Source organism: Gymnoscopelus microlampas, assembly GCF_963454915.1.
Source record: "Gymnoscopelus microlampas genome assembly, chromosome: 22".
In the NCBI taxonomy this organism is placed as follows: Eukaryota; Metazoa; Chordata; class Actinopteri; order Myctophiformes; family Myctophidae; genus Gymnoscopelus; species Gymnoscopelus microlampas.
Window position 1 is genome coordinate 4244408 of NC_139959.1, and position 20243 is coordinate 4264650.

The following is a 20243-nucleotide window of genomic DNA, read 5'->3' on the forward strand; positions in this document are numbered from 1 at the left end:
CGCATTATCTTTTCTCCAAAGTACATTGGCTCAAGTTACTGTTTTGAAAGCACATGAAATTGGACCCAGTCAAAACAGGACTTTTATGCCATCCAAACAAAAATTGCCCATTGTTTAATTTCTGGAACAGGTTATCTTGTGCAGGTTATCTTCTGTGCCCAAAACAAATATTGCCACAGAACTACAACAACTTCATTACATTTATACTATTCACCGCAAACGGAAAGCGCGAAATATCAACCCATTAAAACCTGGAAAGTGTGTCATTTCAGATTTTAACTATACATATGGCAACATACGTTTTTCAAAACACTCTTAGGATTTAGAACAGTGGTTCTAGAAAATAGCAGATATACAAGCTCACAGCACGTCACTTCGTGCCGCGCTGCGAGCTTATACAGCTGCTATTTTTGAACATTTTTTAAAAACATCTTGAAAGTGTTTAACATTTTTTGAAATAACTTAGATTTTTTTTAAACAAACTTACTACCCATGTCAGTAACAATGAAGTTGAACCAAACGGAACTGAACAGAGGTCCAGTCAATGCAACAGTGGAAAGGGTGAGCACTTGTCTGAAGTTACCAGAGTCAGTTGAGTCCTTGAGGGGATTCCAGGGGCTTACAATGGACCCTTACGGGTAAATCTGGTTCTTGGAATGTAAAAGCTTGAGAACCACTGATTGCGGATACAAGCGGCAGAAATGAGTTTTCTCAGATGGTTGGCCGGCCTCTCCCATAGAGATAGGGTGAGAGGTTCAGTCATCCACGAGAGACTCAGAGTGGAACCGCTGCTCCTTGACTTGAAGGAGCCAGTTTAGGTGGTACTACGGATGCCTCCCGAGCGTCTCCCTAGGGGAGATCCTTGCTGCACGTCCCACTGGGAAGAGACCCCGGGGCAGACCAAGGACCAAATGTGGGGATTATATCGGGATCCCCCAGGGGGAAGTTGCTAATGTTGCTCTGGAAAGGGAAGTCTGTAAATCTCTGTTGGAACTGTTACCCCCGCGACCTGATTCTGGATAAGCGGTTGAAGATGGATGGATGGATGGATGAATTAAGTCACTATCTGTCCTTCATGAAGAGACGGAGGGACAAAGGTGAGCCAGTCATCATCGGGGGCAAATTCAGATTGTCAAAGTGCATGGTTAGAGAGATCGTACACAGCGGAAAAGTACTGAGTTGAATTTTCACAACAGATTTAGGCTATGTTACATCTGATGTATGAACCCCATCCTGTGGAGTCATATAGAAACATAATTTATAACATAAACGGAAATGAAACCAAAACAACAGTCTCAGATTGTGTATCAGATAGTGTTCAGAGAAGATCATCATATTACAAGAAATGTCAGTGAAATCTGCTGTGCTGAGCCCCTAACCCAGTGGTTCTCAAACCTTTTCGTGCCAAGGACCCCCAAATTGATAACGTATTTGGCCGCGGACCCCATCTGAAAATGTTTTGTGCCAGGGACCCCCAGAAGAGAAGAATTTTTCAAAAAACCTTCAAAAATAGCAGCCAACATATAAATGGATAATGGTTAAAATGACTGTGATTCTATGTTAACTACTTTTGCTGGGGACCCCCTGGAACCCCACCAATGACCCCACCCTGGGGGTCCCCGGACCCCACTTTGAAAACCAATGCCCTAATTTACTCTCATTTTGAGCCACACTTCATAGGTAAAAGACCAAAAGAGTACAGGAATGCCTTTAGGTGTCAACATTTATGACAGATTATGATCATTTGGTTGCACTACTGACCCAAACTCCCAGTAGCCTGGGGAAGCTGACAAATCTGTGAGCTTACAATATGTTTTATTTGTGATGCCAGGCTAACCGTGGCCTTTGATCCTGTCCTGGGTCTTGTTTATGTCAAGCCATTAGACTTATCTGGTTAAAGATTAACCATTCTCCTAGGGCGACAGGGGGGAGGGGGGGGGGGGGGGGGGGGGGTCCTGTTAATGAGGATCCAACTTCCTCCATAGGGAAGCAAGTGCGTCTTCCCAGGACAATCAGATATTTGGATTAATTTGATTGGATGGCCACAGTGACACCAGGTGTCACAAAGAGATGCTATAGAAGGCAACAATGTAATGACTATACTTGAACTTAAAGTCCTGCCACTGTGTCTTAGTAGCCGAAGACATTAAGGACGGTAGCCAATATATTACACATCACATATAGTGCATATATAGGAAATAGGTGAACTGAATCATGAAAGATGAACTGAATTATGATAGATGAATTGCACTATTATTGCACTGGTTTTAGTTAGAATATGAAGTACTTATTTATTTTCTTTTTCTTTTTTAAAGAGTATTGTAGGATATAGGATTGTACGATGTATGTTTTTTCTTTTTAAATGATGCTGACCCTGGGCACTTTTATTGGTGATACTGTGCTTTAAATGTTGCCAATAATGTATTCTATTTTAAACGCTGACAGCAATGACATGGCACTTCCTCTTTAATATGAGAGCCCTGATGTAATGCTGCATCGCAGAACATTTTATTTAACAGGTTAGGAGTTTAAGTTCTCGCCAAAGACAAGATTTGTACACACAGTAACATGATTTCAAGTTACAAAACCTCCCAGGTTTTGCTATCAATAAGCAGTGGTGGACGAAGTACTCAACCCCAGTACTTGAATAAAAGTACAGATACTAATGGTCAAATTTACTCTACTACAAGTAAAGGTAGCTCAGTCAAAATGTTACTTGAGTAAAAGTACAAAAGTAATTGCTTTTAAATATACTTAAGTATTCTAAAGTACATGCTTTTAAAAATACTTAAGTACAAGTAAAAGTAAAAGTAGAAGTAATTTATATATATATCTATATATGTATATATATATGTATATTCGATGACGGATTTCTGCTTTTATGTAAATCAGGGGTCTTCAACATTTTTCAGGCCAAGCTTAGCTGATAAAGACATGAAGCAGGGACCCCATACTGTATATTCTTATTTTTTAGAACGCTTTCCATTCTGTCTTACAGAAACGTGAATAGCACGTGCATTGTGGCCTTGCATAGAACTATAAAATGCTGTTCTTGCTCACAACCCAGACATCGTCATTGAAATTGTCAGCCAGCTCTGTGCAGTTTTGGAGAAGTAAAAACTCCTGACTAGACACATAACTTCAACATAAGTGAAAACACTGTTCCGTGTGAAAGCCATCGAACCTCAGAATGGTGAAGTAGAGCAGTGTGTTCTTCACAGCTTTCATGACATCTAACAATTCAGCACTAATTTATTTGGCAACGTTACCACTTACGAGTGACTCCCTAGTATAGTCCCTGAGTGTGTAGCATGCAGTTTAACCTGTGACCTGTGTAGCATGCAGTTTAACCTGTGACCTGTGTTGGATGCAGTTTAACCTGTGACCTGTGTAGCATGCAGTTTAACCTGTGACCTGTGTTGGATGCAGTTTAACCTGTGACCTGTGTAGCATGCGGTGCCTCCATCAGGTGCACACATAGGAGCCTACCAGTCCTCGAGCACTTGCCTGTTTGTTTTCATAGGAGAAACTGCCCTTCTCTTATTTAAATATCGGTCTTGCTGAACCACAGTTGCTCTCCACCCTGCTATCATTTAATACAATGTAGGCTAAGTCGCTTTGTTTTGTCATCCTGATAAGTTATCAGTACTTATTGTAAGTCGCTTAGGATAAAAGCGTCTGCTAAATGACTGTAACGTAATGTAATAAGTCTGAAAACGTTTTAGTTGAGCATGGTAGTCTCCATGTTTCTTGTTAAAACCAGAGTATAAAAGGCACGAAAATAGCAAATGAAGTTGTCAGCACTCGCTATGCAACACTTTTAAAAACACGCAGCAGAAGAAGGAAATGTAAACATTTCTCAGAGTGGGTGTGAAGTGTGGTTTACATTATAGGACATTATGCAACACCCAAAAGTGTTAACCTGCTACAGTAGGTTCTGTTGACAGGCTTTTTATTAGGGCTTATCTATGAATCATTATCATTCATATTTGTAACTATATGAAGTATGTACACTTTTACCAGACTGGGTCTATAGTGTTTAACTTATCTGTTGCCTAAATTGCTACTGTCCTCCACACAGTGGGGGTTAGGGGTATAGTTGGGTAGTCTTTCTTACACTTTATATTTGCTAATAGTATGTTTGATTCATGCATATTTTCAGGCTGCACATATTCCAATGCGGTGAAGCCAGCCTGACTTCACCGCATGTGTACATGTCAACTAGGGCCCTGGGAGTTAAAGGACCATGACATGGACTATAACTCATATTATTGTACAAATGAATTGGGGGTCCCCAGATGATAAAACTAATGTGCAACGCTAACATTATTTTCTCACTCCTGTTGTGATTATAGATATTTGACAAGGAAGCCACTGTACGTCATTTCAGTACGTTATGAGAATCAACTTGCAGAAGGCTAGAAACATTCTATAGGAGAGGCCCTGTTGCAGCGCTGCCTTGCAGAGCATGAAATTTGACCACTTAGTTTCGGTTCCCACAACAGACTTCTGCAACATGCATCCTCTCACGGTACTGCAAGGCTCATGATATAAGCACTTGTGGTACTGTGTGTGTGTGCGCGTGTGCAGGGGGGGGGGGGGGGTTAACTAATTACAAGTACATTGACATTCATTACTAAAATATAGTAGCTTTTCCATGTATTATCTTCTTGAGTATATTCTAAAAATAAATAGTATTTCTACTCTCTTGAGTAGATGTTTTAGTATTGTACTCTACTACTTTTGGAAAGGCAACAATTACTGTACAGATCAGCCCAGTTATGCTGTTATGGAAAAACAAGAAGTGAAAAAGTGAAATAGCAATCTCATTGCATCGTGCGGTGAGCCTGCAGATCATCCAGTTTTGCCCGACACTGTCATAGGTTCAATAATAAAATAGGGCATAGGGTACGAAAAATAAATATGGTGAAATATGATGGTTTCGCCCGACAGCGACAATGTACTTTTTTCTCCTGTCATGCTGCATTGTTTTTGCTTTTTTTCTTGCATGCGTCTGACGAAACAAATTCACACTACGCACCACTGAGACTGTGGTTTCGGTGTCACAGGGTCGTGGGGTTTTGGGTGGAGTGATATTCAATTTAACCAAAGGCGTGTAACACAACAATACCGCTTGTCTCATGTACTCCCGGGGCATCATGCAGCACAAAAGCAGCGAGCAAAATGCTTCACTCACATTGAGAACGATTACAAAAGCTGCTAAAATGCATCGTGTTTGATCAGGCTGCTAAACACTAAGGACACTAACACCGACACTAACACCGACACACATAATCTTTGTTTCCATGGTACTGGGACCAAAAACTCAACTCTTTATTATACACAGGATGGTTAAACATTGTCATTCAATACATTGTTACTTCAGTCATTCAAGGTTAAGCAGCACATTAAGACATTAAATAACATAATTCAGTGTATTATGCCCCGAATTCAAACGGGCAGAAACATCACGGAATAAATAAATAAATACGTTTTCTTTTTAACATGGTCAAAACAAGTAAAATATGTCTTTCATTAACAGATGTAGGGTGTTAAATTGAGTACCGCAAGCTTGAGTACCGCAAGCTACAGATTTCTGAACAATGTGTGCATTCGACACACTGCTGATCACAAGTTCACATACTGATACATGGAGAGGTGCAAACTGTCCAACTCTTTGGCACCATCGGATACACGGCAATTTAATCTAATATTTCAAATAATTTCTCTACGTATGACTGTGGAAGGTGGCAGGTCATTATTCTATGGGTTAGAAATAGTGTGGCGTGTGGGTGTACTGTACGTTAACTACAGGTCAGGGTGGTAGGACGTTATATCTGATAGAGATGCTCTCTGGTGTCTCAGCTGGTGCTGCTGCTGCTCTCCGTCTTCTCCTTCTTCTCAGACTAAAAAAAGACAAGACAGAGCAGACTGAGTGAGCTGGAATCTTTTTTTCTTTCTTTTACAAATCTCTGGATTACATTTTTAAGCAGACATCAAAGACAGCAGGTAGTCAGTATAACAAAGGTCTGCAATTTTCTAACACAAACAACTAAGTGACAACACGTAAAGAGTAAACAAGAGCTGGCACATTCTACTAAGTTTCAGAAACTAAAGAGACAAATAGAGTGATACATCGTTTCCTCATAAGCACAGCCATAATGTTTTATATGAATATTTATATCCGTAACTTACTTTAAGTATGTATGTAACGCATTGGATTCAGTTCAGCCATCAGACAGTTATTATAGCTTGAAGCTAGTTTAGGCATGGGTTGGGTCTTGGGTGTGGTTTAGACCTGAGGCCAATTGTAAAAAACAGCTTCTAAATCATGACCTACGTTTTTTGAAAAACTTAACTTAAAAAAAAAGTTAAGTTATACTGTATATAGCAACTACAACACACAGAGGGGTTCCCAGCTTGAAAGGTATAACAATGTATGGGTGTTCCAGGTCTAAATGGGTTACATACTTTTAGTTAAGGTAAGGCACTGTTTCTATGGTTAAGTTTAGACATGAGTTTGGTGTGGCGAAGGTTAGGATAAGGATCTGGGAGGGCATTAAACATTCTACAATCAATGCCATTAAGCCTGACGGCTTAATAGCATTTCCTCTACCAACAATGGTGTTTAATGGCTGAATGCTGACCACTGCCTTTTGGGGGAATTTGAAGCAGCATAACAAAGCATTTCAACCAATTATCTAACCAAATCAGAGACGCCATTATTACCGGTCTGTTTTTACTGTTTATATGCCGAGGGCCAACCGCGAGGAACTCTGCTGAACTCGAGGAACTGACTGATCCGGTCAAACACACAACAGAGAGTTCATATGATGACTCAAATGACTGACCTTCTGTTTACCAAACAACTGCTCGTTCCACAGGGTGTCCACAGCAACGCGACCCTGTTGAGCCCAGGAGTTCACAGAGTCCTTGCTCACCTTGACAGAAGAACAAAGAGGAGAACATCAGCGGCTGACAACATAACAAATCCCCCAGTTTCCCTTTCAACACCATATCGTTGTTACGGCTGGTCTCCCCCTCTCTCCAGCTCTTTAATAAACAGAAAATACATTTTCAGGTGGGTTGCCAATTTCAGCCAAATAGCACAGAGTACCCGTTCATCAGCTTCAATTTCAGTGTTCCAGTTCCAATGTTGTCAGCTCGTTTCTTTGTGTCATCACCAATTTCACTTGTTTATCCTGTAAACCTGTATGAGTTCTCTCCTGATTGGATAAGATTGGTATTCCAACCTGAAAATGCATTTTGTCTACTAAAGTGCTTGAGACAGGGAGACTCCTGTTACAAAACAAATACTCTATATTGCAATGATGACTATAACAATATAGGGCTAATTAACACTTACTTTAACAAAACAATATCACAACTGCACCTCTAAATGAACAACATATACAGGGAAGAATGTGTAGAGAATGGATCCATGAGGGCATTGAGTGTATCTGTATCAACAGTTGTCTTTTTTAACCAACGTCCCTTCCTTCAAGTCAAAGGCTTGAGACTTTAATCACTCATGCAGTTGCCTTTGGCGGAAGATTTCTCCCAGGGTAGAATATTGCCACCGGGAATAAGAAAACTAAATGGCCTGACTGATCTACTCCGCCAGTCACTCGAGTCAGGTTAACAACTTTCATATCGTCTCTGTCGGGTGGAAACCTCATATGTCCAAAACTGTTACTTTTCAGGATTCAAATTCATAAATAGCAAAAGTAGCAGATCTACAAGCTCAAAACACGTCGCTTCGTGCCGTGTTTCGAGCTTGCAGATCTGCTTCTTTTGATGCTTTTGTGCGACGCTGTAGGATGATCAAGTAGGGCATTCATTTCAAGAAGTTTAACACGTACAGTGCTTACATTCGGTCCGCTGTTGTGAATGGTGTCTAATGACACCGTTTTGCCTGATTCACTGCCTTTTGCTATTATTCTAATGTTGTTTTATGCTTTTGCTTTTCTTTTTTTCTTTGTTAAGTAGTTGTACTTTTTCTGTAATTGTATTCTTGCTCTGTAAAGCACTTTGAGCTGCATTTCATATCATGAAAGGTGCTATACAAATAAAGTTTATTATTATCAATGTGACTGCTATATCTTAGAACCAGTTAACGTACCGATTTACTCTCATCTCAGTAAGCATTGTGACGCCATGGCCATGGTCGCTGCTTTATCAGGACACTATCAGGATACATCTGTTGTTCTTTTCTATGACTCATTATCTCCTGAGTTTCTATTTCGCCTATAATGACGAGCCTAAAATAGGCACGTCAGTGGTTAACATTACATTGAGCACCTGCTGTGGCTTGTGGAAAAGAAAACATGATCATCCTGGCCCTGAATCTAACTTCATAATTAAACACACAATGCTGTCTTGACAGATTTACTGGCAGGTGAATGATTTCACACCAGTAAATCCCCAAATTATTATCATTAAATGGCACAGCAGCATCAAATAAAAAAAGAACAATCCTCCTGTGTTTGATGAGATGATGAAACATTTCAACGCTCTCCGTGGTATCCTGCACACTCATCACTTTGAACCTTCTGTTCTCAGTCTATCTTCAGCTCCTGTGTTTTTACAATTCATCCTCCCATCCGTTTGATCTCTGCAGGTGTGGAGGTGAGTATTTGTGTGTGTGTGTGTGTGTGTGTGTGTGTGTGTGTGTGTGTGTGTGTGTGTGTGTGTGTGTGTGTGTGTGTGCGCGCTCTGTTTTTCCGGTGTCTGAGTGCCGTGCGCATAAACGAAAACAGCACAGATGGCCGGTGGAAATGTTGGAGCTAAAATTATAAACCTTTTTCCATTTCCACCCAAACACTCCTCCCATCCCAGTGAAATACCAAACAGCCTCTGGGGGGAAAAGTACAGCAGACACCCCCCCAGAAATGTGTTTCACAGCCAGCGCTTCCTAACGGAAACCACAGCCCTTTCCTATGGGAGGGAAGAGAGGTCAATGCCACACACACACACACACACACACACACACACACGTTTGTAATGTATTACTACATTTGTGAGGACATCAACATTTTAAGACATTGATTTTATGATCACCATTTTTTTTGTTGCCATTTTTAACCGTAAACCTTAAGCCGAAAAATAGCAGATCTATAAGCCCACTGTGACGTGTTGTGGGCTTGTAGATCCGGTGCACGATACCAGCACGCAACTAGCATAACATCAGGGATAACTCCAACCCTAACTCCTAAACCTAACCTCTAAATGCCTAATCCCAATCCTCACTTTAACTCGAAAAAACATTTAAAATCGTAGAACAATATTTCTTCTTGTTAGGACCAGGTCAGGAGAACGGTCCTCAAAACATCCATTTCTCATATTCTACTATACTTGTTGGGGCATTTGGCTCTCACAAGTATAGTAATACAAACACACAAACACACACACACCTGTCCCAGCATGCCATTTGCCCTGCTAACCTACTGTAGTTAGTATGTCTAACACAGCATGTTAAGACAACACACAAACCGCATACACACGCCTGCAGGTGCAGATATGTTAAAACTGTGTTTTCTCTACCTGCGTGTTGCTGTACCCTGGCCTTGTATGATGTGATTAGTACTTTGTTTAAACATAAAGGTCAACATTGTTTACATGCTGCCGTTCTGAGGCTTTCCACCTATGACAGTCATATGACGCACATGCTGTGTGCAGTGGACACGCATTCAATATGGAGCAGTAGGTTATCGAGGTCAGTGATTCTCAAACTTTTCAGGTTGCGACCCCCCAAAATAATCATATTAGAACTGGGGACCACCGCCCGGCACTTGGAATTGTCGGAGTTAAGGCATTACATTTAGTTTGACTCGTTTTCACAGATAAATAACGCCAAAAATAACGCCAATTGCATGGCGTTGGGAGCTTGTAGATCAGCTATTTTCAAAACGTTTGCCTTGTTCTTGACGATTTGGCCAATGCTTGACTAGTATAGTTTCGGTCTAAACAGCAAACAGCATGGCAAAACCGAAAGTTAACCGGTGTAAAAATGGACAGGTCCATTTGTATACTCTCATTCATACATTCTGCATTCCTTTCCACTTTCTTTCAATCCACCCGTGGCAAGACTTGTCTATGTCCGTGGCACTTTTTTTCCTCTATAATTTCTTTTTTTTGTTGAATATTCACAATCTAATCTTAAAAAATGTGTGTGACTAATTTTGGTGACCGAATAAAGTGTCGGGATGGCATGCTCATTAATACGTTGCAGGAGATTTGTGGTATTGTACGTGACACCTGTACTTACCACGTACGGTATGCGAGTTTCAAAGTGTCCAATAATAACAACTAAATTATAAGAACACTCAACAAACATAATCCATCGAAACCCTTCATCCACAGCCTCACCCTCAAACCTCCTCCTCATCTCTGATCAAGCTTAGGCACCTTTGCATCAAACTATTGTGATCATTCCTTTAAAGGTTAAATCCTGCCATGCCCTTCATTAATCACTCATCATGTACTGGTCTTTTTCCTTTGTTCCATCGGCATGCTTTCTCATCAACATGGATTAGGCCTGTAGCTGTTGACCTTAATGGAAACCACAACTATTGAAGCTACAGTTAAACAAAAAACGAGTTCAGCTGGAACGTCCATGTCTCCTCCTGTCCTCAAGTAACACTGTCCTCTGAAAAGCCAGCTGTCCACTCACCTTCGCAGCTAAGTGGCCCTTTTGCTTCTGCAATGTAACTTCCCAGTTTCTCTAAAGTAAAGGCTAGCTAACCACTTTAACCCTGACATCCCAATTTTTGGGCAAGCCATTATAGGCTAAAAAGAAAAGAGAATTGCTGATTTACAAGCTCACAACATGCTGTGATGTGTTGTGAGTTTGTAGATCGGCTTTTCTCCCAAAATTGGCTTGTTTTAAAATGTGTAGTGCAGTGGAATAGAGTAGACACTATGGCACATCAAGAGTCCATTAGTACTGTATACATTTAGGGCTAGGCCTTTGTGTTTCTGGTAATATTATTGATCACTTATTATGTCTGTGGCAAATAAAATATTGATGAAATGTCCATCACAAGCTGGCATGGTGATGACCCCTGCTGTGTTGATGTTCACCTTGAATAAGGAGGCAGCCTGCTGAGGGTAAAACATGGAGGCACTCAGAGCCATGAGACCAACGGGAAACAGCAGCCTCTTCACCCTGGAGCCTGTGAACACAATGAGACCACAAGGAACCAGAGTTCATTTTGACAGCAAATTCAGATGTAGTTTTAGTCCGTTTTTTTTTCATTTTTTTTTCATCTCATAGTCTTTTGAATAAAATGGCAATTTCCATTGAGAAACAAATTCTCCAGGTTAACAAACTTCAGTCTATGAATTTCACATGGCTATACTGGAGGACCATAAACAATAAACTGCAGGAAGGAAGGCTACTAAAAATCTGTCCTCATGCGACGATTGGCCGGACTTTGGGCATGGTCAAACATATTTTAATATAATATATTCTCAATAATAAAGTGCCATATGAGGAACATTTTCTGATTACTATAAGAGTAAGTCAAATCCCCAAAATGTACGTAGCCAACACCATGTACAGTAAAATGCTAATTCAATGTACTGACTTATTTATAATAAATTGTCAGATTTCAATAACCAGTCAAAATTACTGGTATTTTGCATAAAACAATATAACACAGAAAATACAAGCAAGAAAACATACCATGCAACCTAGCAACAGAATTATTGAGTGCAAGAACAATAGTGCATGCAGGCAATGATAGCTGAACACACTTCCATTCTCCATTTTGTATTATGTTTTATTCAGGACAATCGGATTTGTTTTTTGACGGGTTGGGTGTAGGTAGGTAAATTGGTGAAAGGTGAAGAAAGGATACAGATAGCATATACATAGAATTCTCACAAATCGCAATTATAATTAGCGTTCACAATGCTGCGTTACCTTTGGCCAGATAGAGCCCTAGGAATCCTGAGAAGCCGACTACCCCAACAGGGGCGTAGAGGTCAGGTGGAGGGTCACTGAGGAAGTCATACGTGTCTGACAAGAAAAGAGGAAGTGCATGTGAGCCTGCTTGTCATACCACTGTGAAATGTCACACAGCACACAGTCCCAGTTAAATATTAGAAATAGAATAAACATACGCAAAATTCTTTTTTGCAGGAGTACTTCTTTGGCCTACTGGAACTGTGCAAAAGAAATGTGGCACTGATTGGTCAAGTGTTTTGCAAGATTAGCTCCGGACACACACACACACACACACACACACACACACACACACACACTAGGGCATTCACGAATAGTGATTTTTAGTATTCGAATTATTCGACCTATAAGTATTCGAATATTCGATTAATCGATTTGATTATAAAAAATAAAATAATAAAAAAAATAAAAAATAAAAATAAAAAAAGTTTTTTTTTTTTTTTTTTTTTCAATGACATTGATGACTGGACTCAAGGAATGCGAGTTGACGTCACACCAGAGCTCACAGCTGCGTGTCTGCTGCAGAAAAGCAACTAAAAAAAAAAAAATCTAAAAAAAAAAAAAAAAAAAAACTTTTTTTTTAATTTTTTTTTTTTTATCGAATAATCGAATAGTGGTTTGATAGTCGAATAGTCGGTTTGATAGTCGAATATTCGAATATTCGATTATTCTGTTAATGCCCTAACACACACACACACACACACACACACACACACACACACACACACACACACACACACACACACACACACACACACACACACACACACACACACACACAAGCTAGCTCACGTTTCGAGTTCCGATTCTTGGGGTCACGATTCGAAATCTGTTTTATCTGCTTTAATTCACAACACTGATATTGTTGTCATAAGAACTTTAACAACCAAGTGTAGCCTAGTTATTTCCAACATCTCCAAAAAAAAATATATATATAATACCAAAGAGGGTCGCTTGTAAAAACTCTTGGCTTTGATGCTATCTAAGATTAAGTGTAGTTCTATTTGATGCAGAAACACAACATAATTGCATTGATGCAAGTAACATTAACGAGCGCCAACTGGACAGTGACACACACCTCCCCTCTGCTGTGCTGAACTGAAGTGACTGGAGTTAGTTTTGTTTTCCCCCTAAAGCCTTTGAATATGATTGAAGACACAATTTTACTGTGATTATGGTAGGCTTACATTTCATATCACACATTAAGAACTCCTGTACCTTTCACCAGGGGAAAAATATATATATAATCATAATAATAATTGTGAAATCGCGATTTTTACATGAATTGATTTTTTTCCAATACCCCTAATATTGGACATAGACGCTAGCCTACTGCAGAGCTAAGGTGTACTACGCCCCACACACCACAAAAGCACTTTCACAGCTCAGCTGTGTGTGTGTGTGTGTGTGTGTGTGTGTGTGTGTGTGTGTGTGTGTGTGTGTGTGTGTGTGTGTGTGTGTGTGTGTGTGTGTGTGTGTGTGTGTGTGTGTGTGTGTGTGTGTGTGTGTGTGTGTGTGTGTGTGTGTGTCCTCACCTCTGACTGTTCTAATGGAGGTGTTCACAGTAGGCTCGACCGTTGTGTATAATTCCTGGGGTGGAAGGTCAAGACAGAGACAGAGACAGTGAGTCAGTTCCACTGGCCCTCAGTTCTTTGACTTGTTCTAAAAATACTCCTCCTGTCTTTATTGCCAAGTAAAGTTTCATAATCCTGACAGCTGCATGACCCGGTGAAATGTAATAACGTCATTTTGATTTAACATCATTAAAATCACCTTCAGTCAAGAGACAATACTGATATAGCGTGCAGGAGGAAACATATAAAACAATATTAAAAGATCTTAAATAGAACTGAGATTTGGGCCGTGCAAAATGGGTTGCAAAGGTTTGCAACCTTTGAAAAGGTGATGTTTAACATTTCATAACACTGTCGTGGGTACTATAAGATTTCATGAAATCATATTTCTTCAGACTGAAGGATGGAAAAGGGGGATATAATACATCTCCACAAAAACACCACTTAAGTTTGTAAGAGGGGCTCAACTGACACAAAGAGGCTACAGCCTTATTTATTCTTTGGTAAACGACACGGTAGTATAAATTAAATGAGGCTTAATCACTTACAGTAAGTTCATTGTGGGACTAATAGCCAAAGCCCCTAAATGCGTCACAACTAAACCTGTAGATGTGCTATTTGATAGTTTTTGAAAATGTTTAATGTTTTGTTTGAGATGTTTTTCCTATAATGCACCAAAAAGACCATTACCTGTGCTTTCCTTATGGCACCTTCACATGTTTCCTGTAAGAAAAACAAAAACAAGATTTTACTGGTTATTTTTTAACTTCATCATTTTGTAATTTAACCTGGTCTTTGTCGTTGGCCCGTGTTCTGGGGAGGGAAGCCGGGCGGGGATGGGAGGGTGTCAGCAGGGAGTGTTGGGCAGGAGGATTAGGGCGAAGGCCCTACGTCCTCCCGGTGGGGGCTCCTCACTGGTCAGTAGGATACAACAGCAGTGACAACACACAGCAATGTGTTTGGGGAGAAATGAATTGGCATAATGACTAAAATGGGGAGAAAAAGGGGGTAAAATATTATTGCCTAATCATATGTTTTTATGATAATTTAAAAAACAGTCCTTTCCATATAAGTGAGGCTGGTGGCAGACAAACATCTGTGTGGAGTCTTGTTTAACAGTCTATTAATGTTACAATCCAAAACAGTCAAGAAGTAACATGTTTAATAGCTCTTATTCTATATTACCAGCCAATTAGTCCAAGTGACCCAAAACATATCGAGAATGTTTGGAAAACTTTGAACATAAATCTTCTCTTCTGAGGGTGCCTGGCACAAAATCTTTACATATGGGGGTCCGTGGCCAAATACATATCAATGTTCATGTCCTTGACATGAAAAAGTTTGAGAAACCCTGATTTAGGGACAGATAGCACACCTAGAGTCTAGACAAACTGAGTACACTCTGATAGTATCATAGTATTTATAGAGGATGCTAATTTGCAACACCCATCCCTAGATGGTTATATTTCGCCATCAGGGCTGTGTTGCTGATGTTCACTTGGGTTTTTCCAGATGGAAACATACCAGACCCTGGGTTGTGTACGGCTCAGCACATTTCCTCAGTGATGACATGCTCTCTTCTACCGGTCCCACCTTGGGCTCCAGGTAGCTGGAATGCGCTTCTTCTGGAGCATTGTACAGTGATGGGAGCTGAAACACACACACAAACAAACAGTGATCTTGATTGTGCGTTTACACAAATTTGAATGGTCACACACACAACACTGACTTGCTGATATGGTTGAAACATTCACCAGACCAAATACAGAGCAAATACAGAGCACCGGTTAGATCAGTGAGTAAACAGGCCATTACTGTGAATATTATATCGTCTCTGTCGGGCAGAAATCTCTTATCTCCACATTTTTACTTTTGGGGTTTTATCTAAATTAACGTCCTCGTTTTTTTTTCTTTCTCGTTATTATTTTTTGGTCTTTTCTGCCTTTATTTGATAGTGCAGTGAAGGTTGACCGGAATTGGGGAGAGAGACACACAGCAAAGGTCTGCTCGGGAATCGAACCTAGGACTCGCTGTCATGCTGCAACAGAGCATTTATATGATACGCGCCTTAACCACTAGGCCATCAGCACCCCAAATTAAAACCTTACTTGATCGTACTACAGCGTCACACAAAAGCATCAAAAGTAGCAGATCCACAAGCGACGCGTTTCGAGCTTGTGGATCTGCTGCTTTTGTTTTTTTTCTATTTGGATCCTCAAAAGTAACAGTTTTGGACATATGAGGTTTCCTGAGTGAGGAGGTAGCGTGAAGGACAAGGAAGATGCTATAAGTGGCTGGCTAAAGCTGTTGAAGAAGGCTGGCTGCTCCGCACTTGGCGGGATTCCGGTCTCACTCTGGGGACTGTTGGTGGTTGTGGAGAGATGCACACGGGATAAGATGCAGGCTGTAATGTACAATGTTTGTCATCCTCTTCACAACATCTTGGCAGGAGAAGCAGCCGTAGCAAACATAACCGTTTATCTCTCTGCATTGTAACGATGAACAGTTCAGAGAACCTTAGTTTGTCCCCATAGCCATTAGGCTTTTTAATACCTCAGCCAGACGCAAGGCTCACAAACTGACTGTTAGTTTAGTTACAGAATACAGACACTGGACTATGTGTTTATAATAAAACAATCGAAATGAATGAAAATGAAATGTGCAATAACAGAAGGATTATTCCAAGTGGCGCCTTTTTATGCAATTTATCAACTTTCATTTTTATTTATAGGACTACTCGTTTAAGTAGTAACTTTTAACATTTTAAAGTATCCGTCTTTTAACCTCAGGCATATACTGTTGGCCTCTTGTGTTGTGTTTTCATTCCCTGGCCTGTACGACCTATGAACTTCCCCGATCGATCGATCTGTCTATGCTTGTTCTGCAGTTCATTTTGTTGTAGATCAGTGTGGGTAAAAGTGTAAGTAAACCAGTGTTGCGATGTTCCGATAGTGACCTATTTATATTTTTTTATAAACATAACTACAGAGCAGATCTACAAACTCACAACGGATCGGCTATTTTCAAATAGTCTATCAGCATGAATATAGGGTTCAAGTGAGGCGAAGGTGTAAAACTGGATACTTCTTTAAGACTTGTTTCTCTCAACACTGAACTCTAGTCTATTAGTCAGCCTGGCTTCTTCTCAGCCTGACAGGCAAACCCACCTCGTGGATGCTGACAGCTTGCACTGTGCTGTTGTTCTTCTTCTCACTGGCAGCCAGCACTGATCCACTCAACACACCCATCAGGCCAGGCAGCACCACGACAGGCAGCGACACCTAGTGGCAAGTAGATAGAAACACAGGTCCTATACTGATGATGATGTTGATGCTTCGCACTGAAATGATGCCACTACACTGTTGTGAATTTACTGAAGATAAATGTTAACAAGATAATCAGTAAAACGGTCTAAAAAGTCAACTTATCGAGGTCCCTTGGTGTTCACGAGCACCAGAGCCTTCTCACATGTTAAGTTAGCACATTGCTAGCTGCTGTTAGCTGGAATGGTGTAGCTACCATTTGCCAAAGGTTGAATCTACCAATTTCAACATTTCCATCACATCCCTGCTTGTTATAATTGCTATTGGATGACGTTGTCCACACTCACCTGTCTCACTATGAGAATAATGTGTTGACAAACAGAGAAGTTGAATGAATCACCTTAAACTTACCACTTTCACATTTGACATCATCTTGCACAACTGGCGTTTATCTACGGCAAGTCACGAGGATCACAACAAGTCACACACACGCACAGTGAGTGGTGGTGTAAAGCATTGGTTCTCAAAGTGGGGTCCGGGGACCCCCAGGGGTCCTTGAGGGAGTTCCAGGGGGTCCCCAGCTAAATGATCGATTAGGCACCAAATGGACCCTTATGGGTCTGTAACTCTGAGAGTGTACAAATGGAACCAAATGGACCCTAACGGGTCCATTTGGTTCCATTTGTACACTCTCATAGTTAAATTGACATAGATTTTACAATATAAATTGCGGTCCAAGTGATAGAAATGCCATTAAATGGGGGTCTGTAGCCATAAGGCATGTCAAACTGGGGGTCCTTGAAATTAAAATGGTTGAGAATCACTGCTAGAGCTGTAAAAAAAATCTAATCTTATGAGGGTCCCTGGCATATCTTTTGAAATGGGGGTCCGTGGGCTAATAAGTGTCAATTTGGGGGTCCTTGACATGAAAGTTTGAGAACCACTGGTGTAAAGTAACTAAGTACATTACTCAAGTACTGTACTTCAGTACAACTTTGAAATATTTTTACTTTACTGGACTATTTCCAATTTTCAATACTTTTACTTCTAACCCACTACATCTCAGAGGAAAATATTGTGCTTTTACTCCACTACAATTGTTTGACAACTTTACATATAAGTTACTTTAGATTTGAATTTACAAAACATACATTACCCACTTCAGCCCTATTTCAACTTTGGCCATTTGAAAATAGCCGATCTACAAGCTCACAACGTGTTGCGATGAGATGCGTTGTGTGCATGTAGATCTGCTATTTTAATACATTTTATACATATGATACCTTGTGAAATGGGAGATTCTGCATAATGACTACTTTTTCTTTGGGTACTTATATATAGTATATATATTCATGCCATTATGTTTTACTCAAGTACATTTTCATTACCGGACTTGTAACAGAGTGTTTCTACATTGCAGTATTGATACTTTTACAAAGTAAAAAAAAAAGGTAGTACCTTTTCCACCACTGACACACTGACACACACGTGTATTCAAAGTTTAACAATATGAACATTTATTTCTTTTAAAAGAAATTACAAATTGTTCCAAATAGTCACGACTCAGATACGTGGTTATGCTAATCTGAGTTCTTATTTCCTTTTTTTCCAGATACAGGCGTTGTAACAGTATTGTTTTTAACCTCAATATTATATTATTTTTTTATCCTACTGCAAGATTGTAGACGGGTGACAACAAAATAAAAAATAAAAGATTCAAAAAAAGAATAATGCTGCACTATGCCAGAATGGGCCTAGAGACTGAAGACAGCAGCATCAGTTACACGTTTTTCCCAACATTTTGGCATATTAAAATGTTCATGAGATATTGACTGTAGTAGAGATCAGACATAAACATACTATGACACGTTCCAGACAGAGACATGGAGAGGAGACCACTTTTCTTCAACCCTTACGTGCCTTTGACAATATTTGGTGCCAGATCACATACATGGTGTGGAAGGAACAAGATTCATGCATGTTTTCATTCCTGATTTGTCAACTCACTTTTTTTGTTGATGGTGTAACAAAGGGAAGTGAAAACATCATGCACACCTCATGTCCTCCGTGGCACATGATTAGGGCCGTCACAATTGTTACATAATCGTCTAATCGCAATTATTTGAGATAATCGTAATAATTGTCGTAATTGCTCCCATATGAAACATTTTCATACATTTTGAAACATTTTCAAGATATTGTGGAAATAGTCGATCTACAAGCTCACAGCACCTCCACGTCGTGAGCTTGTAGATCGGTTATTTCTACTATTTTTAAACATTTTTGAAAGTATAAAATGATTACATGTCACTCATTTCTTTGTACATTTGGGTTATTTGTCATATCTGCCCTGTGCAACTTCAAAGCCCAAAAGGCAGAACGGAAATGTAATTCTTATCAATATATGCTCCAGTGTTCAACGACAAAAAACACTATTAAATTGCCATTATTTGTGTGACAATCAATCGTCATAACCATGACAGCCCTACTACGTGATCTGACAGCATCATCACCACAGGCCTTCTTCGTACTGAGGGCATTTACCTGCAAAGTGCAAACATTATACAAACTGTATCTAACAGTTATGACAGTGCTGAGAGCCTGCGACGACCCACCTTACCTAGAACATCCACACACAGATAGGCATGTTAACGTGCTACTACCGGGGCTGCACAATTAATCCTGTGTATGTCACAAAATGGATTCAATAACCCTAGAGTTTGGCCATATAGACACATTCAATTTTTTTCTCTATCCAAATTCACAGAGACCAGTTAGTCCTCAGCGATAATCGCGGTCATGATATGTAGCAACATGATTGGAATGACCAGTCCAGCCATAACTCTATCTACTACTGCATAAACACGGCACTGCTTTTGCTGCAGGACTCATGACGAGGAGTTCCAGAAAGCAGAACTTGTTCATAAAGGGACATATCATTGGTATAGTTAGCCAGGAGACACAAGTACATAAGCGTTTTGTTTTACTGATAATAGTCAGAGAATATAAGAGTTCTAGTCTAGATCAGTGGTTCTCAACTCTGATCACGGGAAACCAGTGAGCCATGGTTTTCCTCGTAGCCGTCTGCCTCATCAGGCACAGGCGGTAATTTCAATCGGGAACACGAAGCCTTAAATGATCAATTAAATAAACGGTAAAAGTGAAAACCTAGCAGTAGTGTGTGCTCTCGGGACTAGAGTTAAGAACCACTGCCCTAAACTATTTCCAACGTGTAGGTTAGCTAGGTTTGCACGGCCAGCTTCTTAAGCCCGATTTATGCCTCAGCGACCAAGTGCCACTCGACAACAGTAGCATTTTCAACTGAAAGCAAAAATCTGGCTTTGTAATATGTAGTATCCCCTTAATTAATTGTCAGGGAACTACAACACAAGCCTCCTTCTACCAGCTATGTGTTGTATCGTAGATTTGGAGAGGACA

General features: G+C 40.2%; 1 protein-coding gene across 1 annotated transcript; it reads right to left on the reverse strand.

Moving 5' to 3' along the window:
* Window positions 1–5303: 5303 nt before the first annotated feature.
* On the reverse strand, window positions 5304–17267 carry apoob (apolipoprotein O, b). The gene is made up of 9 exons (XM_084048536.1): window positions 17217–17267; window positions 16710–16823; window positions 15067–15192; window positions 14233–14265; window positions 13504–13558; window positions 11927–12022; window positions 11083–11174; window positions 6852–6941; window positions 5304–5906 (listed from the first exon to the last, which is right to left on the reverse strand). Exons 1-9 carry the CDS (start codon window positions 17235–17237, stop codon window positions 5862–5864), a joined length of 672 nt encoding a protein of 223 aa, XP_083904662.1. The 5' UTR covers window positions 17238–17267; the 3' UTR covers window positions 5304–5861.
* Window positions 17268–20243: the final 2976 nt, after the last annotated feature.

Coding starts and splice junctions, on each gene's coding strand:
- apoob (XM_084048536.1), bottom strand. CDS start 17,237: ATGATGTCAAATGTGAAAGTG. Junction 14,266..15,066: donor CGTACACAACCCAGGGTCTG/GTATGTTTCCAT, acceptor TTTTTCTTACAG/GAAACATGTGAAGGTGCCAT. Junction 12,023..13,503: donor CTCCATTAGAACAGTCAGAG/GTGAGGACACAC, acceptor TTTTCTTGTCAG/ACACGTATGACTTCCTCAGT.